Source organism: Pinus tabuliformis, chromosome 2_1 (genome assembly GCF_031772625.1).
Source record: "Pinus tabuliformis cultivar Carrire ecotype Pingquan chromosome 2_1, CPIR1, whole genome shotgun sequence".
Taxonomy (NCBI): domain Eukaryota; kingdom Viridiplantae; phylum Streptophyta; class Pinopsida; order Pinales; family Pinaceae; genus Pinus; species Pinus tabuliformis.
In genome coordinates, this window is record NC_142299.1 from 655229257 (window position 1) to 655253882 (window position 24626).

General features: G+C 38.6%; 1 protein-coding gene across 1 annotated transcript in view; it reads right to left on the minus strand.

Moving 5' to 3' along the window:
• Positions 1 to 13015, minus strand: part of LOC149202296 (uncharacterized) — a 50039-nt gene extending 37024 nt beyond the window's left edge. Inside the window, exon 1 of the mRNA XM_089401546.1 lies at positions 12481 to 13015. Within this exon, the coding sequence (XP_089257672.1) occupies positions 12481 to 13015 (535 nt within the window). The remainder of the gene's footprint in view (positions 1 to 12480) is intronic.
• Positions 13016 to 24626: the final 11611 nt, after the last annotated feature.

Sequence of the window (24626 nt, forward strand, 5' to 3'; positions counted from 1 at the left end):
CTAATGCAAGAACTTCTGTATGGTAACCTGGAAACTCTACTTATACATGGGCGCATGCAAACCTTTTGCATGCAAGTGAAAAGCGACCTTTTATTTTCTTAGTTTGTAGGCTCTTAATCCTTTAGACTCGTAGGTTGGTTGTTCCTAGCTTGCATAGCAAAAGGCTTCAGAGCAAAGTTGCGCATGGGGCAAGTTCCCTAAAAAATGAAGCTATTGATGAGACATCCTTATTATACGACTGGCACGAGTAGTTTTACGAGAAGTTCAAGCTCGTTAAAAAATAAACCTAGCAATGAGCAAATGTTCCCCCAGAGTTCAAGCTCACTAAAAAATGAACCCATGTTCGGTAAATAACCATTGTGATCACTTAATTATCAGCTTTTAAACCTTGGTCGTGTCCTTACCATCACCTCCACTCTTTTTTAGTCGATCATATGCCTCCATTTGATTGTTTAACCTTTTGAGGAACAACTGCGATGAATGATTCTATTAGCCACCTTCTTTACACTGCCGTGATTGAAAAGTTCCAAACCTTACCTAGAACCAGCTGCTATCCAAAAACATCACTCGTTCCTCAAAAAATGAGTCTCCTTTAAGCTCTTTTCATCTGACTCATAAAATATGAAAAGATTGCCAAGAAATTGGCCTCTTCATCTTGTTAAAGCGATCGGAAGTGCCATCCCTCCTCTAGATTTTAATCTTTTTGGACCTGAGGGATTATTACACAAAAAGATCGAGCGCTTGTCATGTTTGACTCGTTAAAACTATCGAAAAGTCATCCCTTTCATATTATTTTTTACTTTTTCGGACCTAAGGGATTACATTACGAAAAAGGACTACTGGAGTTGCCTTTATGTCTCTTTTTAGACTCTCTAAAATTGAAAAGGACTGAGTTATCTTTGTGGTTAAACTCGTTAAAACAATGGTGAAAAACTTGTCCATGAAGACAAGAACGAGTTTCACGATCGCTAGGCTCGTTAAACATAGCGACAGGTTTTCCCAAAGGGAAAATTATAGAACAAGCATATGTTATCCTCCTCAAGCTTGACAAAAATAAAGAGGTACTGGTCAGCAATGACTGGGGAAAAAGGGAAGAAAACTTGAATAGCTTCATTGGTAGCAGGTCGCTCTTGAACATGACACGTTCACTCTGTCACCACGATTGAGTCAGGTTGGGTTATTCCGTTCACCAGTCATATCACCATTGGTCCACCTACCATCCATTTTTGGGGTTAATGCTATCAATCCATTTCAGTGTCACCAATATGTTCAAGAGAAGTTGCTCAGAGAATTCACCAAACTAGCTAACGCCTCATCCACTGCAATACCTTCACTCTCCATTTTTCATGGCCACCACCCTAAACCTTATATCATCAGATCATTTTCACCTCCACAAAATCATTTTCTCCATTCTGTGTCATAGATGTGGGATTCATTAAGGCCCTCCTACGACGAGTCACTTCTTGTGAACATCAGCTCATTATCCAAGAAGTTGACTTAGGAACAACCCTTTCAATACTTTGATGTTTGCATGCCTCAATGGCAAGTTTCTCACTTCCAGCGACAGGTTTACATCAATGGCCTTCAACCGAAAGATTTTGCGTGGTGTTTGACATCAACTCATGTATTCACACCATGTGAATTGTACTGTAGTACCTTGAGGGTCATTATCATTATTGGTGATTCCTCTCACGCTTGTTAACAGCTTACATCATTGGCTGGTAATCAGGATATGTCTTTCCATGTTCGACATCAGAACATCTTCTCACATAGATCGACTTGTACTTGGGGTGAAGATTGAACGAGTTTGAAGACCCCAGATCTAGTCTCATCCATCTGGGTTGTGATATATTCAAGATAATAAAGCCATCAAATGTACATCATTGCTACACAAATAATCATCCAAGCTAAGGGATGATGGCTCTACCAGAATCATCAGTCTGCCACACAAATGATTGTCTATCTTATGTACATGAATATAAATTTATAAAGCTGAGCATGGGAATGCCCGCCTCAGCTAGATCATGAAAATATTGTGAAGGTAATGTATTTTATTGTATCTTATTACAGGTCATCTTCTAGTTCGAAAAACCTCATATCCTCATTATAAAGTATTTCACCCGACATAAGAAGATTTACGACCTCATGCTTTAGGGGGCAACTGTTATAGACATATTTGGGCACTGCAACCCCAATGACATATGTCCATAAACAAAGGGCTTCTAAACCCCTAAGAGTGTTGTTTCATACCCTAAAGGAACAAGGTCAGCTGATTACATCATTTCCCAGAAGTTCTCCCTGAAAAACTACTCAGAACTGGTCAAAACTAGACCATACAGACTACTCCATGTGTAGGATGCGATGCATCTCACCTATTACACATGGGGGGTACGATGCATACTGGAAAGCCCTTCTATATGGTGTGATGAGCGAGAGCAAACAAATGGCAAAAGTAGTTTTCTAGGTGGAAACCCAGAGAATCTTCTAAAACTTGTTCATATGACCCTTGCCTCTCTGAATTTGCCCGGGGATGAGTAAGAGATCGTGAAAACTCCAAGTGGAACCAAGAACTATCAGCGAAATGACACTAATCAAAATCCCATAAGCTGACTCACTCTCCTGTAAACATCTATATATGGATCCCTCATCCTAGAGATCCAGAGGCTAGAATTTTGTAACTTGCAAGGAAGTGCTGTTGGTTTCTCTTTGAAGACATTGTTGGGTGATCGTGCTTTGTATGAGGTGAAGAGGGCTGTCATGCTAGGAGGATGATGCTAGATCAGATAGCTTCATTGTAATACTCTCTTCTACTACTTCTATCAATAAAGCTATTTGAGTTTTCCTCCATATGCTTGTATATCTTTGAATCTTGTATTTGTATATGCATTTATATGGTTAATGTACATCTGATCCTACATTGTTTATGGTTATATATCTATATGCTTTGATAGTATTTTGCTACTTTGACTCTACAAGTGTTCTTTGAAGTAGGACAAGTGAGAAAGGAGTGGTGAAAGCTCTATCAAAGGAGAAAGGAAACAAGCAAGGAGACTAGTGAAATACTGAGGTTGGTACTCTCTGCTTCTCTCTCATCTATCTCTAATAAAGGAAAACACAAGTAACTTTAGTTTGTTTGTTTCAAAGATAGCTATCTGTCTTAGTGGGACTAGCAGCTCTGAATGGACACTAGTTTTCCCAATAACAATTCTCCCTGGCCAACTTTGCATTATTTTTTGTATATGATTTATTCTCTTTCTTCAAGTGATTCTCTAATATCCCAATTATTTCTAACTGATCTCTTAGTTATTTTATCTTTCTCAGTTGCAACTCTTTTTCTAATTCCTGTCTATCCTTAGCAAATGATGTGGACTCTACATTATCAAAGTATTAGTCTTTTTCTACTGGTTCTTTCTCCAATCTTTCAATTATGTCATCTACTTGTTTCTCTGTAGAAAGTGCCTCTACAATCTATACTTCAGGGTCTTTTCTACTTGCTTCTATTGGGCTCTTTCTCCTATGCCTCCTAGGAGTGGATATGAAGGATGCCTCATTCTCAATCATGATAGTATTGTGTTGCTTCTGAGATCCAGTTCTTGGATAGAGTGGTGAATTCATTATGCCTTTGGTTTCTTGATCTGTTTTGTACTTATTTTCTATGGCCTGTTCTTCATGCTAATTTTGGACTAAAAATTCTTTCCAAATTATACCCTTAGTTCTCACTCGATGTTCTACAAGAATTTTTATAAGTCTTGATGATAAATTTGAGATTATTTTGGTTTAGTTTCATTTTTCACTGACTCTATCATCTTAATCAGATTCCTAGAGAAGAAATATGGTAGCTTAATTTTTACTTCTCCTTTGATGTCTTGGAGTAGTCTAACATGGTAAATATGTCCCATAATATGGCCTCTATCACATGTGAAAAACATGTGAATGATCAAAAATAATTCTCCCCAAGGCTCATTGAACCATTCCCTAGGTATGCCTTTGGTTCTATCAAAGGTTACCTTCCTGTTCTTCTCTAAGAAGAATGTCGATGCCTTCCCTTTGAAGTGTAGACACTTATAATAGTTTTCTCCTGCTAATGGTAGATCTAATGTCTAAGAGATGTATTCTGGAGTCAATGAAATAATTAGGTTTCTTACAATAGTTTTGTCTTAGACATAGTTTTTTACAAAATCCCTGGTTATACTTTCACTATGCCCATTAAACCTCTAAAGAAAACCTATAAGTCCAGCTTGATATAGTTTCTCTATTGTTTCTTTCTTCCACTGCTCAATCTGGAATTTTGGTTCTATTCTTGTAGCCATGTTTTCTAAAAACCAATTGATATATCCCTCTATTGTCATCAATCTCATTTTAAAAATGAAAATAAAAATCATTCATGCATACAAATCTTCTTGATTCAGTTATACATTGTAGTAGTAGAGCTTACCTCCTTCCTGATACTCTTCAAAAACAATGAATTCAAGCTTGTTTAATCTCTGTTTTGCTGCAACAATAAGTCATTGTTCTTTTCAAAACATTACTCTTTGTAGATGAAAATCATAAAAAAAAAACATCCTGCTTATTCTCTGATGCACAAACCATTCTTTGTTTTGTTCCATTCATTATATTCACTATTTATAGGAAAAGAAATTGAAAATCAAAACTCTGTTTTGATATTGAATTTTAAAAAAAATTCAAAAAAATCATGCCATAGCTCCTCTTGCCTTTCGATTTTCATTTATCACTCTTTCCCTATGGTTAACAAATTCATTTATATGAAAAAAATGAAGTAATTTTCAAGCTCACTATCTCTACAATCAAACAAAAACTAGTTCATTATTTATTCAACACTCTGTTTCATCAACAAAACTTGGCGATTTCATGATTAAACATTGAATATCTGAATCGATTTACCTGCTTGTGGTGAAATGTTGTGATTCCCTCTGAGTCGTGGCCTTATCTCCCTATGTTTCATAATGTTTTCTACTATTAAACTCCACTCAAAAACCTTATGTATTTATTGGTGGCAGAGTCTAAATGAACGACGATAGTGACAAATCTTAAATAGTGATAGAAGAACTAACTTCTAACTTGGAGTTTGTTAGTGTCAATGTTTCACATTGCCATCAGTGATCAAAATTTTCTCTTTTCCATTTCATAGTAGGAGTCTCATACTGATGAGTTTTCATTCCACTAGGTCATGGATTCACTGATGGTAGGGTTTTCCTCAAATTTTTCCCTCAAAACTATACTTGCTGATCCTCTTTCATATATTTTAGTCATGGCTCATGTTCACTTTGCAATTCATTTCATTAGGTCTTAGGGTTTGGTCGCATTAGGTTTTAGGGTCCCACCATGGTCAAATCCAATAATTACATGCCAATAATGATCATCAAGGACATGAGGAGGCCAATAATGATTGCTAAAGCCATAATTTATCATATTGAAAGCCTAATGTAGTTATCACCTCAAAACATGTTTTGAGGTGAAGACATGGTATTTTGTTTTTATCTCCATTAATGATGTAATTTTATGTTTTCATATGTAATATTGATTCCCAGTTGCTCCTAAACATCTTGTGAGGTTGCCAAGAACCTGCCACTGCAAAAATCAAGTCATCATGAGCACCAATTCACCTGCAAAATCAAAAGAGAAACAAGCACTAAAACCCTAAATTCCTCTCCCACTAAGCTAGGGTTAGCTATGGGATTAGAGATATCTGAGTAAAGGAGGCATAAGGGATATCAAAAGGTATGAGGCCATTTCATATCATCAAACATGAGGTCTCCATCATTTGTTGAGAAGTCTTTCCAAGGAACAAGCCATTCACCACACATAAGGGACAATTTTTCTTCAAACTATGTTTCTGAGCAAGAAAAGATGAATTTGAAAAAAGTGAGAGAGGTTTTCGTTCATCATAGACCAATTAAGAAAAACATCCATCCATTTGTACACAGGTTTCATGGTTTTGGAGAAATGTCCAAAACATCATTTGCCTCAAGAGGGTTAATGCACCTCTCGAGTGACCTTGGTAAAATCAAATTTCCTTCTAGATGGAATGACCAAATGACTTTGTTGATGAGTCAAATGAGAAGTAGACACAAATATATTTCCAATGAGCTATCATTAGCTCAATTTGGAGTTGAGAAAGACCTTCAAAAATAGAGTGCAACAGCACTATGCAATTTCGCAGCCTCATTCTGCAGATTTTGACTCGTCTTGGGAGATTGAGCTTTTGACAGGGAAAATGAACTCCAATTTGAAAAATTCAATATGTTCTCGAAAAGACTCGACAAGATTTCTAAAAAGCTATCCAACACCTAATTTGGACACCGAGAAGGCAGTAAAACATTGTCTTGAAGGTGGCGCTGTGCTTTTGACAGTGGTGCTGCACTTTTGGCAATGGGGCTGCGCTTTTGGCAGGAAAGCTTAAAACACTCAAAAATTAAAGAAAATTCAAAATTTCTCTCTCTTACCTTCATTGAAAGTAATTTTACCTCCCTAACTTCAGTTTCGGTTTGAAAATCAAACTTTTAAGCATCATTTCCCATGGTAAATATGAAACCCTAGATTTGTCCCTAGTATGCCTAAAACTCTAAACCTTCATTGTTCCTCCTATCACCTATCACTACAACTTTAAACTATTTCCCTATCCCTATTTCCCTATCCCTTTATCCTTTATCCATATCCCATATCTTTCTTATCCCTTTATCCCTCTTCCCAAAGGGAAATTTCTCAAACAAAACAAGCCCTCCCTTTCATATTTATCATTCCCACTTCCTCATCCATACATTCTGCCCACTACAATCCACCACACCATTATCCAGAAAACTATCCATATATAGCCATATTATTCAAGCCAAAGGAAAACACAGATAGAGACAGTGATTATGAGTATGAAGAAGAGATACTTAGTGACAACTCAATCGAGAGACATAGACAACAAAGGAAACCTCATAAGGAGGAAAAATCATCAGAGAGGAGCCCACTAGTTTGAGGGAATTACAGGCTTGCCCACTTGCAGTTTCTTTTTTCAGACATCAAACATGTTTTGAATTTTGTGAAATGGTGGAAAGAGTTCAGTTTCACCATGAGTTGGCAAAAATTTTTGTGACTCATCTACATAACAATGAGGTGACACTTGTCGGAGTAACCTTTACAATATCACCACCTATCATTTCAGAGGCCTCTAGAATTCCTGATGTGGGTGAAAAATGGTACAAGGGTCATGATCTTGATGAGGATTACTACGAGCCCTATATCAAGGCTAAATATAGAAATCAAGTGAAGAGGTTATTCCCCTTTAATTTTTTGGAAAACAGGTATGTTCCTTTAATAAGGATTATTATCAAGTACTTCACTTGTAAAGGTAGGTTTTCCCAGTTGTATGCCTATCATATTAGACACCTCATGCATTTCACTAGAGTAAATATGTTGAATCTACCTTACTTCATGTTTATAAACATTGAGAAAATGGCACATATTGTGCAGAGGAAACCATACTCTCAGCAGTTGAACAATATCTGTCATTACTCTTTGATCAAAATCATTGTTCTTCACCAGCTTAGTCTTCTTAACTTTCCTTGATAGACTTTTATTTCTCATGAGAAATTCAAAGGTCCATAGATCCCTTCATCAGTGCATCAAGAAGAAGGTGGGCCTCTTAGCCATGAAGAACCAAGGGAAGAGGTCAAGAAAAAGAAAACTGCTGAGGTGCCGGTGTATTTAACAGATCATAGAGGTACAACGAGACTTTTTGCAGCTGGTAGGAAAATATTTGTTCCACGGGGTGTGGAAGGGGCCTTTCCTTTGTCATCAATCCACAGGAAAATGTTTGCTCCATAAGGTGTGGAAGGGGCTTTGCCTTCTCCATCAACAAAATAGGTACAGGTTGAGCGGTTCAGAAAAGGCAAGGAAAAGGTGCAAGAGGAAGATCTTGGTGATGAGAAGGAAAGAGATTTTAACCTTATTGACCATGAGGAGCCACAACGACACTTCACTCATCATGGAAGTGGCATTATTGACTTCGAGGATCAGGATGAAAACACTATCAAAGACCTCATAATTCAAGAAAGAGAATCTAAAATACAATCCTTGGTGGACAACTTAGAGAGAGCCAAGTTCATCATCAAATATTTAGAGTAGGAAAACAAACAATTGAGTGACAAGCAAGTCCTCATGGAGCTGCAAATGATCAAAGCAAACAAGAAAATGGCTAAAGAGGCTCATATCAAGTTTACTCCTATTGAGTAAGAGATTGAAAATGATATGGAAACATGGCTTGAAAGGGTCAACATACATCTTGAAAGACTAATTGAGAGGGTAAATTGGGATAAGAAGATGCTTCGACACATGTCCTGTCATTACATGTCTCACAACAAAATTTGTAAGATGAGAATTCGAAAGTTAAAGGCTAGGCTAAGGAGAGATTTGAAAGGAAAAAACGAGCAAGATAGATTGAATATGTTGGCTAAAGCCTCCCTAGCCCATCAAAGCAGCTGATGGTGGTGTCCCATGCCAAATTTGGGCAAATTTTGGAAAGTTTTTGCATTTTTGCAATTTTGTAATTTTAAACACAAAATTTTTTCCTAGAAGCAGTGCTGCGCTTTTCGCTAGAGAATCAAATGGAGGAAATGTTTACATATTTGGATTTAGGAGGATGAGAAAATGCATCTTGGAAATTTTCAACAATTTTGGAGAAAATCTGGGTCAACAAAAGGTCCAAAAAATACCAAAAAATGACCTCTCTACCTATCTTTGGACACACAGAAGCAGTCTTGGGAGATTTAAGTTTTGAGGGGGCAAATGACCTCCAAATTCAAAATTCCTAGGCTTTATAGAAACTAGACTTGAGTACCTTTCCAATGAGCTATAATGGACTCAACTGTGCTAAGGGAAAGGCCTCCTAAAGTGCACTGAAAATGGCACTGTGATTTTGGCCACTGGTGCTGCACTTTTGACCATTTTGCTCAAAAAATCAAAATTTCGCCTGTTTTGACTGGAATCTAACTCCTCTGTCCTCATGGTTTTTTTTACTAATGTAATTGATGACATGGTTTGTAATTTTGATGGTAAAATAATGTTAGAGGGTAGATTCATTAGTTAGAGGTGGTTTTGGAGCAAATGAATCAGTTTCCCTACTTATAGAGGTAAGTTGTTTGACTGCCTATATTCTTGGTTCTTGTTTCGAAATGGTTGAAACCACCCTTATTCTCATGGTTTCAACCCCTGATGGTCAGGATGAGTGGTTTTTTTGTCTATATTATGAATTTTCTTTCTCATTTGCAAGGGTTGGATTCACTTGGATGCTCTGAACAATATTGTACATCATTGTAAGCAGTTTGGCAAGGAAATTAATAAGAGTTGCAAATATTTTTATGGAATACTTGTGGTATGGTGTTTTTGCATAGTTTCTTATTTGTTATTAGTTTGTTTACATGTTTTGTGTATTCCATCATCTACTTCACTACTTTTGACTGAATGATATCAAGATAGATAGGTAGAATTCATTGTTTGTAGTGCTCTACCTTGGGAAATCTTTCAGTATTTTAAGGTTTCTACTGTTTGAGAAGGACACATGATTGCTCCATGCCCTCCTTAGCTCCTTACCAGTATTATACATCTCATCTCACTTAATTTCCAGTGCTAAAGCCTATACCTACCTTGCCCCATAGAACACCCTGCATTTTGACCTAATTTCCCAGACCCAAATTGCTCAATTCCATCTGATCCAACAAAAAACCAAAAAAATCAATCAAAACCCTAGAGCTACTATACCTAGCATAAAATCTTGTTCATGTTCTAGTCATTTTGACTGAGATTCATAAGGAGAGAGCCCTCTCCCAAACTGGTAGGGCTAGCTACCAGGCTAATCTTGGTTTGTGGTTACCCTAGAATTGCCTTCCTTCAGCCTGAGGTCAATCTAGGCTCTAACATAGTGGCAACCATACTGGGGACGTAGTCTTATGTTCCTGAGTAAAATGTATCAAGTTTAGATATGATTGTTGATGGTGGACAATGATCAGACATCGAAAGGCTGAAATCATTCACGTGGCGACTGCAGTGTCAAAAAATCCCAAGCTTCACCATTTTTATGGCAACTCCACTCTTCAAGAACCAGTAGCCTTAAGAATTTCTTGGTGAATTAATTATTATCAAAATGGATTTGTTTGCTCAAAGGTATGCTCCCATGAGTCGATATCACATTCCAGGTATCCCAAATAAAATTCCTAAGGTAAATTGGCAAAGGAATTTGCTTACGTTTAAAGATGATGATAGGAATGATGCTGCTTTACATCTGGTTAGATTTCACATACATATTCACAAGTTGAAGGTTGATTTTCCTAAAGATTTCTTGATGAAGATATTCATGGCCACTGTGGAAGGTGAAGCCTGATCTTGGTATGAAAGTTTGATGCCTGCTTGTATTTACCGATTAAAATATTTTCATACCATGTTCTTTGAAAGGTATAAAGAATCTTGTCCATCCTTAATATTAGTTCAGAATTGCTGTAAACATGTCTATAGTTTTATTGAAAATCTTTAGAAAGTTTATGAAGATGATGACTTTATGGACGATGAGGTCATGGAAGCCCTGTATGAAAATCCATTTCAGCAACATAAAGAGAGCTTAGAGGATACTTGTCAAGATGCTCAGGAAAATTTGCAACGGGTTCAAGATCTTAGTACAATTGAAAATGATGGAAGACATGGTCTTATTTCAAATCTGATCATAGCAGAAGATAGTATACAGGAAAATCAAGTTCCAATTTCAGATTGTGATAAAGTCAAGTTGGCTATTCCAAATCTAGATTCAGATCGTAATGATGAAGAAATCATTGAAGCCTTCTTTGATTTTTCCCTTCAACAACAATCTCAAAAAGCCAGTCACTTCGTTACACAAGATCATAATCAGCATACTTCTTCTTTGCTTGAAGATGAAGGAATTATGCATCTTGATAATCAACAGGAATCATATGAAATGAATCAGTAGTCTTAGGAAAATTTATATACTCCTTTGCTTGAAATTAATGAAGATATTCAACAACCTTGTGAATCTTGAGGAGGGAAGGAAGACAATTACTGTTTTAGCAAAAGAAAACAAAAAGTACCCTCTCCTCTATCTCAAGATGAGATAAATCAACTCCTGAAATGTCATGTTACAGCCCAAGCTAATGCAGTTTTGCAGTGTTCACATAGTCAAGAAGGTGTTAGTGAAGCTTCTTCCACTTTTGAAAATGATGACGCTCTTGAAATTAGATTTATAGATCAACGAATAGATATTGTTTTCTTTCCTAAAGATGATAGGGTTATAATGGATTTGAGACTTCTGTGAGCTGCATTTTGTGTGATTATATCTTCCAGATCCATCGCATTTTGTTGTTTTATGTATCGAAGTTTTGAACCATCCTCTATGGTTCATCATCAGGATTATATATGTGAAGAAGTCAAAGAATGATGAGTTATAAATAAAGGTTATGGTAGGTAGTGTAAAAAGCCAACACGTTTTGATTAAGGTGTGGTTTTTAATTAATTTATAATTAATTTAAATTTAAATTTAAATTTAAATTTAATTATGATTTTTGTTTTAATTTAATATATTTTCATTTAATTTAATTTAGATTTAATATGATTTGATAATTTAATTTAATTTAATTTAATTTAATTATTTTTAGTTTGATTTAATTTTAATTTCTATTTCAAATTTATTTTATTTTATTTTAATTAAATAATTAATTAATTAGTTTATTTATTTTAGGTTAACTTAATGGATTAGATGATTTAATTAATTTTAATTTTAATTTAATCTAATATAATTTGTTTTAATTTTATTTTAATTATCTTTTTAATATAATTTATTTAAATTAAATTAAATTTTTAATTTAAATTTATTATAGTTTTAATTTAGTATAATTTAATCATGATTTATTTTAATTAATTTAGTTATAATTTTAATTTAATTTTAATTTTAGTTTTAATTTAGTTTAATTTAATTTAATATTGATCGGGATTTGTCTAGGATATGGTGGATTCCCCAGTTAGTGTGGGAATCCAATTATCACTTATTTTCCAACCGTCATCACGATTTAGGTTATTGGGGTGTTTTCCTATTTTGATAGCTTCTCTAAATTTCCTATGGTGGTAATGCTCTATTTTGGCCACAACACGAGTTTTCGATGCAAATGTGATGATTGGATTTACTAGATTGCTTTGCGAAAGCTGAGGTTTTGGATCGGTTATGTTTGATGTCAGCAGCATGTTCTTGAATCCTAGTTAATATAGACCAGCCGGTTTCACCAATGTATGTCTTGCCACATGAACAAGGGACCAAATAGACCCCTTTGTGGTGTTTAGGGTCAATAGGATCTTTTACTGATTTCAGACATCTGTTAATTGTTTTCATAGGTTTGAAAGTGGTTTTTATGTTGTTCTTTCTTAAGATGTGTGAAATCTTATCAGTGGTGCCTAGAATGTAGGGAAGGTGAACCTTACCAACATAATCATCCCTGTGTTGTTTGTTTCTGGGATTCTCAACTTTCTTGAAAGCATTGATTCCTTGGTGTCTCTTGTATCCATTCTTTTTGAAAACATCCAAGAGGTGGTTCTTTTCTTGCTCAAAATTATCATGATCTGAAATACGTATCGCCCTTGTGGCTAGAGTGTTGAGCACCCCAAGTTTCTGAGCCGGATGATGGTGAGAGTTAGCATGTAGGTAATGTTCAGTGTGTGTTTTCTTACGATAGACCTGGTGAGATATTGTGCCATCTTGGTTTCTTTTGATTAGGATATCAAGAAAGGGAAGACAACCATTTTCTTCCACTTCCATCGTAAATTTGATGGAATTTGATTGGCTGTTAAGGTGTTCTAGGAATTTGTTTAATTTTTCTTTTCCATGAGGCCAAATGACATAAGTGTCATCAACAAATCTTTTCCACAGTTTAGGTTTTAAAGGGGAAGACTCAATGGCCTTGGTTTCAAAATGTTCCATGAACAAATTAGCAATGATGGGAGATAGGGGTGATCCCATGGCCACACCACAAGTTTGTTCATATATCTCATCCTTGAAGCTAAAAAAGGTGGATTTTAGACAGATTTCTACCAATTTAGTTGTGTTAGGGTCAGTGATTTTGTGAACAACATCCATGGCTTCATCTATAGGAATGTTGGTATAGAGAGCTTTTACATCAAAGCTCACTAAGATGTCATCTTGGTCTAGTTTTATATGTTTGATCTCATTAATGAAATGATTGGAATCTTTGACAAAGGAGCTGGTGTTACCCACCAAGGGTTTAAGATTTTTAGCAAGATATTTAGCGAGGTGGTAAGTAGGGCCTCCAATCGTGTTGACAATGGGTCTAATAGGTATACCTTCTTTGTGAATTTTATGGGATCCATATATCCTAGGGGTGTAGGGGTTGGTTTCAATAAGATTCTTAATGTTGTGTTCATTGCTTAATTGTACTAAGTTATTAACGTTCTTAGAGATCTTCCTTATGGGATTCTTTTTTAATTTGATGTAACACCCACTATTGGTTAAGTGGTCTAGCATTTTCTCATTGTAGTCTTTTGTGTTTATTATAACGGTCACACCCCCTTTGTCCGCCTTTAGGACCACAATGTCAGTATTTTTTGTTTAAATTTTTGAGAGCTAGGTATTCTTGTTTTGAGATGTTGCTTTTGGGCAGTTTAGCTTTTCTGAGTGTTACACTAAAATTTGTCACCATGACTATTTGCAGTTAGTATGGCTCCATCAACTGTCATACTATCCTCCTTGGCAAGTCTCATACCTCTGCTCTCCATGTCAAACTCCAAGAATGAGAGAAAGTCTTTAAAAATCTATATATCTCTGGGTACGTAGTTTCTCTTAGCCTTACCTGCGTGTACGCACCCCAAGTTCACAATACCTGCATACTTGCACGCTCTATCTGTAAAGCAATGAGTGCGTACTCCTGTAAAGGTCAAAAGGCGCAAGTTTCACTCCAAAAAAGTTACTTGTGGTCATTTCTAGAGCATTCTAGAAGCTTGTTTGATGTGTATGAAGCGCCTCCAGATGGTTCATGTATCCCTATCAAAGAGGAACTTATCCCATCAAGAGGGGAGCTATCCCATCCAAAGAGGGGCTTATCCCATTGATGGTGGACCTGAATAACTTCCTCTAGAGCACTATAAATACAGGCATTGGGCCAAAGGGAGGAGAGGTTGAAAGCTGAATATTCCTAAGGGTAGATGCTGCTGGAATTAGGACTCCCTTGTAAAGCTTGAGATGAGAGATTCCCATCCTTTCCTAGCCTTATTTGAGAGTGGGTGAGCTGATCAAAGTAAAGGAAAACTCTTGCTGGACCCTAGGAGGGACCTGCACAACACCAAGGCTCAGGTTGTAATGGTTTCTTTTGTTTCCACTTAATACAAATGAACTCATTTTTCTCAACAGATTGTTATTCATGATTTGTTTCATATACTCCTTGGTCTGTATGATGGATATGTATTGTTTTATGAGTTTATCAAGTGCTATTTAATCTTTTGGCTTGTTAGTGAATGCAGGTTTCGAAGAGAAGGAGGAGCTCATCCGGATCAGCGAAGCTGGACTACTACAAAGCGTTGGACTAAAGGTATGTTACATTCACCTGATTACTTGTATTTTTGATGCATGTTTAGAGAAAGGTAGTGTTTATTTGTCTTATTTGTCACTAGAAAGCCTTTGCTTCTAGGGAGGTCGGTTCTGTCCGCACTAACGACTCTTTCCGCATGACAAAATGGTGACTCCACTGGGGAATCCATTGATGTGAATGATTTTTCCTTTGTATGAAATTTTGATCTGAGAAAAGTCGTTTGTTTTCTAGTTTTTGGCTGTCTGACTGTGTTTTTGGGTGGGCTAGATTAGCGTTAAATTAGATTTTAGTTTTTCTTTGTTTTGCTAGAAGTACGCAGCCTCTGTGTTGAGCACAGTACGTACCTGTACGCACTGCAGCTTTGTGCACAGAGCGTACCCGCACCTGTGCAAACAGGTCGCCTGCGTACCCTGTCAAAATTAAGAAAATTTCAATTTTCTTCTTTTTTGCCTTTTAGATTTTAGTTTTAATTTGTTTTTTCTGCCCAGATCCACTGGTTATCTGCCATCAATCTTCACCTAAGCTTGTTTCGTCAGTGTCGAGAGTTTTAGTGAAATTCATAGAGATTTTGCCCTAGGGTTTGATTTTTAACTGGTCCTGTAATGACTTTGGCGTTAGAGGTTTTCAAACTTTGGATCTCCATGGTTTTGTTCAGTCCTCTTAGGAGTCGGACCTTTCATAGAATCCACCCTTGTGAGATACCTACCTTTGTGTCTTCTCTTTGCCGGATCTCGAAAAAGTTTGTTGATTGAACTTTGAATTTTATTCTTGAGAAAAAGAACAAAAGATTTTGATTTTTGTTTTTGACTGGTTTTTGGTTCTGCATCAACTAGTCCTTAGTTACATTTTGACTGAGTAAAACATCCAGGAATCATCTTTAGTAGGCTTTTGCCTCGTTAGATTTACTTTTAGGTGAATTTTCTCTTAGATTTGCTTTTGAGTGAAATTGAGTTGATTTGATTGCCATAGATTTTTTAACTTTCATTTTTGTTAAAGTAAGTTTTACATGCTTTATTAATTAGGGAAAAATACAAAAAATATCTTTTGAGAGACACTTTGCTTTGATAGCATTTGAGTCCTTGAAAGAAAAAGGAATTTTCGTGAAGTGATTAGTGGTCATGTGTTGTATGTTTTGGAAAAGATAAAGAGTTTTGTTTCTTTGATTTTCATTGCCAAGAAAGTTGTTTTTATATCAATTTTGCATTCTCCAACTCTCTTAGCTAGGGAATTCATTGAAAAAGAAAATTAGTATAAATCATCCTAAGTGCATCTTTTTAGTGGATTTCGGTCGAGTCTACACACCATCAGTTTCATCTCCACTACCTTTTGTCTTAACGAAAAGCCATAAAAATTAACGCTTAAAGTAAAATCAACTTAGTAACTTTTTATTTACTCGGGCTCTGAAACACCAATATAGATCAGGCTAGTGTCTTGGAGTAGGAGAGTAATTAACTCTCCAAGACAGTAAAACCAAACAAGTAGCTCATCTCGTGGTAGGATAAATCCGTCTGTTTCATTTGTACTCTGGGAAAGCTCCTCTTAAAGGAGAAGCACGAGACCGTGTCCGAACAAGTGAGGGGATCAATCCTCCTTCATTGGGAAAGACGCCAGATACGCACGTACTACAAACGGTAAACCTCGGATTATTGTCAAGGAGCCTGGGGTCACTTGTCGGTAAACCTTGGATTATTGTCAAGGAGCCGGCAAGGGGATTGAGCTTGTTACTCTGCCCTTGCATGCTATCGGGTCATAGACTGTTCCCCCAGGTGCATTTGTTGCTGTTGGTAACCTTAGTGACCATTATCTTTAGGATTCTACCGAGGTGACGGTGGAGGGAAGATCCCACTATACCTGGAGTAGACGTCGGCTAGACTCACTTGGATTTTCCGGGGGGTTCACTTCACTCGAGACGGTTAAAGTGGAGGAACTTGTGCCGGTCTATTCATTAAGCAGGTTGCCGGGGTAACTGTTCCGCCCACCACTTCTGTACTGAATTCGGCGATGTTGGGTTTCATCTCCAACTAGTGTTTTCAGTCCGAAAGGCTACTGTTTGTGCATGGTTTGACGCCCTAGATTCTTTAGACGTGTGATTCAAATTTGTTTGCTTTTTTAGAGACTTTAGGTGGTTTGCTTTGATATTTTACTTTGATTGCATGTGTAGTAGTTAAAAGTTTTTAGCTGTGGCTGAATTACCGAGACAGTCCCGTAGACTTCGGGGCAAGTCTCCTGAGATTGTTACCGTGGCCGATTTGTTGAGGAAGTCCCGTAGACTTCGGGGCGAACCTCCTGAAGAGGTTCTGGGTCATTACAAAGGTTTGAAAGTCCTTGTAACTCCTAGTGGCAGTAAAGTAGGTTCACCTGAAGAAGGAGAATCGTCGTTGGTAGTCCATCCAGATTACCAAGGTCTGGAAATAGGCTATAATCCCAAAGCTGTTGCAGTTTCCGAGCTTGCTGGTAGTTTTTCATCTACTAGTGATATAGGCGAAGAACCTGAAATATCTGAACCTGTTACTCCAACTTCTAGTGCACCTGATTCACCTAGGGTAGAAAGAGTCATCACCGAAAATCTTCCTGCTGGTTTGATAGCTATTGAAGAACTTTCTCCAGAGGAAGAATTTGGCGTATCTATCCTCGAAGATCAACCTACTATTGGTCTAACGGAGCGTGAATCCATCTTTTACAGTCCTCCTAGAAGTACTACTTGGTACCTTTCGTTAACCAATTATTTAGACAACTCAGGGATAAGTTTTTCTCCACCTCGTACTCCTTTACCACCTAGAGGTATTTATACTCCTGTAAATATGTCTGGTCAGTCGTCCGTGTTTACTCAATCTCATGAATCTTTCTTGTACGGCGGTCCTTCTGTTCCCTCCAGGTATCAGTCACTTTCTGGTACTTTTGCGGGAGCATCTCCTCAACCGATTGAACATGGGTTATTAGCTGGAAACAATGGTAATAAACCGTTGGGTGTAGAAGACATTTACATGATGTCAGGTTCAGTTCCCGATTCTCAACCTCAAGGTGGCCAATTACCGCCTGGGGGGTAGCCTCAATTAACGCCTGGGGGGCAACCTCAAGGTACACAAGTTGCATCTGGGGGGCAACCTCAAGGACAGTATGTACCCATAGTACAATACATTCCTCAAGGTCAACCCCAGCCACAATATGTACCCCAGGGTCAACCTCAGTATCAATTCATAGCTCAAGGTCAACCCCAGTATCAGTATTTACCTCAAGGGTATCAACCTCAAGGTCAATACTTGAGTCAAGGTTATTAACCACCTCAAGGTCAATCATATGTTCAAGGTACGGGAACTGTGCCTTTTAGTTATCAATCCTACCCTCAGTCCGGTTATGGATCTCAATATCCTCAACCTGTCATGGGTCAATACCCCGGAATGAACATAGTGTGGGATCCATCGTAAGTTCAACAGGTATTGCAGCCAAGTTTACAGTTGTCATCTCAAGCTGGAAAACCATTAGTTGTTGGTCCATCCCAGCAACCAGTCCAGTCTAATGTTCAAACTTCTGTACCTTCGGTAGTTACTCAGTCGCCAATTGCACCTAGTACTCCATCTCAAACGACTGCTGCAACTACCGCAACATCTGTTCCTTCCACCACACTTGCTTCTGGAGTATCGACAGCTCCGGTTTCTACTGTCTCTGCAACTACTCCTCAGACATCTTTACCATTATCTGAATCTACGATTCAAACTACGGTTCAGATGCCTGTAGGACAACCTGGTTTAAGTACGGTTGTCACTAGTCAACCACAATTCACTTATCAACCGTACTAGGGACAATACCAATATGGGTCTGTTGTCCAATAGCCGGTTTACCAGTATCAACCGTATCGTGGGTACACTTATCAACAACCTCAGCAACCCCAGTACGGTCCAGTTAATCCTGGTTTTCCAGGAGGATACAATATCCCGAATGCAATACCTATTCCAAGTTATCTTGGATATCCTCCTCCTGGGACTGGTCTTGTGACCCAGAGTTTTAGGGATCCTAATCGGCAATTACCGTTTATCGCAACTTTGGATTTACCAGACTTGTCGCGCCTAACGAACGATCCAATAAATTATCTTCCGTTCTAGCCGCCAATGCCAAATAAGTTGCCCAACGATATACCCAGGTTCAAAGGTAAGTCTGGAGAGGATCCGTCCAATCACGTGATGACTTACCACCTCTGGTGTGCTTCAAATTCCATCTCGGATGGTTCGATCTGCTTACATCTTTTCCAGCGTACGCTCATTGGTCTCGCGGCCAAGTGGTACATTGAGTTACCACAGGCCTCTTTTTACAATTTTAGTCAGTTAGCTACCTCGTTCCTAACTCATTTTCAGTTGCCGGTCAGATATGATAATGGCACGGAGCTACTAACTTCATTAAAACAGTTGACGTCCACTTATATTTCCGATCATATACATGAATGGAGACGTCGACGGCGATTAGTGAAAGTTTTTATCCCGGACCAAATCTTAGCTGAATGGTTTGTTAAATCATTATTACCAAAGATTACGGAAGATGTAGCTAAGGCCGGAGTAGTTACTGAAGAGCAAGTGATTGCTCAGGCGCAGTACCTTGACTTAGTTTACACTCAGTCAGGTATGTTACACGAAAAGATCCCAGATCTTCCAAAGTCAAATCAAATCGTTGCTGCTCCTTCGGGATCTCATGCTGCTGATGGCATGATTGGTACGGTAAATACTAAAAGCAAGAAGAAGTCTTCAAAGAATTCTTCGCCCATTATAACCTTACCAGATTCCCCGACAGGAGAATCTTCTCCTGAAATTTCCACTGATATTCACGCTGTAGAGTCATCTACGGCTAAATCAAAAAACGGTGGGAAGAAGAAAGGTAAGAAGAAGGGTAAAGCAGACAAGACTCCAAAGGAGAAAACAGAAAAGTCGGAAACCAATGACGAAAAGCGCAAACCTCGATATCCTTGTCTTATTTGTGAAGAGGATCATTTTACAAGAGATTGCCCTCATCGGGCCGAGGTTGTGAAAATCGTCAAAGGTTCCTCAACTCCTACTGTTTTGAAAGATCCATTTCCAAAGCAGGAGAGTAAGATGATAGGTTCTTCCTCGGGTGCCACTGAAGAACCCATATTGATGATGTCTCATGTAAGGATTGCGACTCGATCGCAAGATTATGATAGTAAAAGTCCTGTTGATGGATCGAAAGAAGCATAATCTTCTCATTCAAATCCATCAACCTTAGCTCCCGGTTTCGATCCACTACAGATCGAGAAACCTAACCCTGACTTAGTAATAAAACCGCCCGCCAAGGGTGTACTTCGAAGGTCTGCTTTCAATCCACATGCGAGAGCAGCCCAGAATTACAACATTGTTGAGGATTTAGCTGTTTCACCCTCAACAATGTCGGCTTTAGAAGTGCTGCAATCATGCCCAGCACAGCGAAAATTACTTTTGTCGGCTATAGGAGCTATTGATGTTCAGGACCCGAACCTAATAATCTTTGATCTAGAAAATAGTACACCGCATTTACCTCATTAGATGGCTTTCCAGATCCCAGTGATAGTCAAAAACAGGCCTATTCATCGGACTGTAATAGATGAGGGAGCTTCCACGTGTATTATCTCGATACAGTGTTGGAGATCGCTTGGTTCTCCTTCACTAAATCAATCCCCGACAATTCTTAAGGCCTTTGATGGCCGTGGGTTCCATCCGTTTGGCATTCTACAGGATTTGCCTATAGGGGTTGAAGGAAAAACCGTTAGTCTAGATGTGGAGGTGGTTGATGCCCCTCTAGATTACAACCTTCTTTTGGGTCGAAGTTGGTCTTACGCTATGACAGCAGTCGTTTCATCGGTCTTCAGAGTAATTAAGTTTCCACACAATGGCAAGATCGTAACTATAGACCAGCAGGCTTATTTTTCATCCGACCCAGCCTCTTCAGAGAGTATCCAGCATGTCAGTAAAACGACTATCCCTTACAAGGATGTTGGCGTAGGATTAGTTAAAGATGCCGGTTTACTGGTAACTTTTCCTTTTCCTCCAATCAACACCGTGACTTCATTTGCATCTATTCATATGATTACTTCAGATACCATTGTTTATGACGATCCTTGGATCGTTCCTTCTGAATCTGAGATAGACTCATTTGGCGATGCAATGCCTTTGAGTCCATATGAAATAGCTTATGAAGCCGTGCAGTCTTTTTCCGACCCGAGTTCAACCCAAATCGACCAAATGAATGTGGTCCGTGAGGAATCCCTTTTCGCGTCAACCTCGGAGTTAATAATGTTTCCCGAAGTTGTATCATCTGACGAACAACTTTGTGAAGTCCTGTGTGTAGACGATTTACCATGGGAAGATCTCCATCACAGATCTTCGTTTTTACCTGAGGATGATCGTTTTGAAAATGATTTCTCATCAATCTTTATAGCTGAATATGTCAAAGACGCTCAGAGTCCAATGAAACATCCTGATTCAGAGCTGAATTTGGGAAACATTTCTCGCACTATTCCCATTGACATTTCAGTAAAGCCTGGAATTGTTGAACACATTCATATAGGTGCCTCGTGTTCAAATGACGAAATTCAAACATACAAGGCCCTATTTCAAGAATTTAGTGACGTGTTTGCCTGGTCTTACGAGGAAATGCCAGGAATTGATCCCACCATTGCTGTCCATGAAATCAAGACTTACCGGGATGCTAAACCCGTCCGGCAACGTTTGCGTCAGATTCACCCACGAAAAGCGGCTGCGATTAAAGCAGAAGTTGAGAAGTTGTTGAAAGCAGGTTTCATTTATCCGATCCTGTTAACGGATTGGGTATCGAATATTGTTCCGGTTAACAAAAAACAAGGAACAATAAGAATATGTATCGACTATAGGGATATCAATCGTGCTTGTCTCAAGGACAACTATCCAACACCCTATATCGATAAAATAATTGATGATTGTGCCGGCAGTGAAATATTTTCCTTTATGGACGGTTTTTCCGGTTGCAACCAAATCAATATTCTACTTGCCGATCAACCAAAAACGGATTTCATTTGTCCATGGGGGACATTTTCTTATTGCAAATGACCTTTTGGGCTTAAGAATGCCGGAGCCACTTTTCAAAGGGCGATGTCTTATGCATTTCATGACATCAAGCACATTGTGCAACCGTATCTCGATGATTTGCCCGCTCAGTCCTTACATCGAACTGATCACCTTGTCCATTTACGAGCAACTTTTATGAGGTGTAGGCATTATCGTATACGGTTGAACCCACATAAATGTGTCTTCTGCATAGAAGTGGGACGATTGTTGGGGTTTGTAGTTTCAAAAGCCGGCATTCGCGTCGATCCCTCGAAGGTGGAAGCTATCATCAAATTGCCTCCTCCTTCGAGTCTGCGCCAACTCCAAAGTTTGCAGGGGAAAGCAAACTTTTTACGCCGATTCATTCCTAACTACGCCGAGATTACCAAGGGTTTTACCCGGTTGTTGAAACAAAATGCTCAATTCTCTTGGGATGAGATAGCTCAGAAATCTTTTGATGCGCTAAAGCACGCGTTGACCCATGCACCGTTGCTGCATCCTCCCAACTACAACCAGGATTACTTTTTGTACCTCGCCGCCGCTCATTCCACCATTGGAATGGTCTTAGTACAGGAAGACGAATTCGGAACGGAACATGTGATATATTATCTTAGTAGGACGTTAAATCCCACTGAGCTCAAATATTCACATGTGGAGAAATTGGCCTTGGCAGCCGTTCAAGCTGTCCAACGTTTTCGTCACTACATTCTTCTCCGTAAAACTACGATCATTTCGGATTGCAACCCTATGATTTACATTCTGACTAAACAATTTCTAGGGGGCAAGTACTCTAAATGGATCGTTATCCTACAAGAGTTCAACTTAGAATTTGAAAAGTCTAAGTCTAAGAAATCTTTAGTTTTTGCGCAATTGATGTGTGATTTCCCGCGTGCTGACATGGAAACTGTGGCAGAGGAACCCCTTGCGGACGAATCTCTGTTTCTCATCAGCACTTTAGATCCGTGGTATGGGGATATAATTGTCTATCTCCAAACCCAATCCTTTCGGCCCGAACTTTCAAAGTCGGAACGTCGAAAAATTCGATTCCAGTCCCAACAATACAAAATTATTGGAGATACTCTTTATCGTCGTGGGGCGGACTTGGTTTTTCGTTGTTGTTTAACTCACGAAGAGGCAGAAAGGGTTATGAATGACTGTCATTCTGGAGCCTGTGGCGGTCATATGTCTGGGTATGCCACAGCCCAGAAGGTGTTGTGTGCTCGCTACTTCTGGCCGTCCATGTTTAAAGATTGTATCATTGCGGTTCGAAAATGCCACAACTGTTAAGTGTTTGATCGCAAGATGCGCGCACCACCTACTCCTCTCCACCCTATAATTGTCGTTGGTCCTTTTGCTAAATGGGGTATCGATTTTATTACATGTAACCCTCACTCGGTCGGGGGGCATGCGTATATCATCCTTGCGGTTGATTATTTTACTAAGTGGGCCGAGGCGATGCCTACATTCGAGGCAAACGGAAAGACAACTGCGATTTTCATATTCAATCACATTATTGCTAGGTTTGGTGTCCCACAAGCGATAATCACTGACCATGGGAGCCATTTTCGAAACATTATGATGACAGAACTTACAGGCCAGCTTGGTTTGCGTCACGATAGCTCAACTCCTTATTATCCACAAGCCAATGGCCTGGTTGAGTCTATCAACAAAGTTTTAGTTATCATGATCCGACGAATCATTGGTATTCATCGGTCGAATTGGCACAACATGTTATTTTCCGCGCTTTGGGCATACCGAACCTCAGTGAAAACATCAACAGGGTTCACTCCTTTCCAATTAGTTTAATGTTTGGAAGCAGTGCTGCCCATTGAATGCGAAATCCCGTCACTTCAAATGGTTGTCGAATTACTTCCGGCTACTTCCGAAGAGGAGAAGCATTTATTATACTTAGCTCAATTAGATGAGACTCGACGTGACGCTGCATTGGCAATCGAGACTCACGCAAAACGAATGAAAGCTCAGTATGATCGTAACGTGACCCCTCAAAATTTTTTGGAAGGAGACCTAGTGCTATTATATGATCAGGCTAACGATAAATTAGGTGCTGGAAAATTCGTTCCTATGTGGCATGGGCCCTACATTGTCAAGCGAAAGCTAGCAAAAGGGGCCTATGAGCTGGTAGATTTTGATGGGGACTCTTTGGGTAAGCCCAGAAATGGACTTTACCTAAAGAGGTATTATGCTTAAATGAAGGGTATGGAGATTTAGTTAGGTTAGATTTTTCTTTCTAGCTGGTGTGTTTGTTAGTATAGACAGTGTGCTTAGCTTAGAGAGTGTGTTTTTCGTCGTTATTCTGGCTTATCTTTGTTTTACTCTTGATATTGCAGATGTCAACGCCTCTCCAAACGTATATTGGATTCGCTGATGGTACTTGTCGTAGTACACGAAATATCTCTTCCGCAGCTTGGGTTATCTATTCGCCCTCTGACGAGTTAGTTTCTATGCATGGGGTGAGCCTCTGTAAAACAACAAACAACATTGCAGAATACAGTGCAGTGATTGAGTTATTGTCTGAATCTATTTCGTTTGGGATTGGGAGTTTGATAGTGAGGTTAGATTCTGAACTCGTTGTATTACAACTTAATAGAGTATATGCCATTAGAAATCCAGTGTTATTAAGGTTATTTTTGAGAGTGCGCCTCTTGGAACGTGAATTTGATTACATTGAATATCAGCATATTCCAAGGTCATTAAATACATTAGCAGATGCAATTGCTTCTCGAATGTTAGACAGACATTTGCGATAATCATACATGTAAATTTAAAAACATTTCATCATACATGTTTAACAAGATAAGCCGGTAATAATGATATATATATAGATAGGAGTGTGTCAAAATATACATCGTCTTCGATCATAGGTTGAAAAACACCTTATGATCGGCAAAAATGATAAGTACAAAAAACCAAAAATGTCACATGTGTCTACAAAAAGTGACTAGCCAAT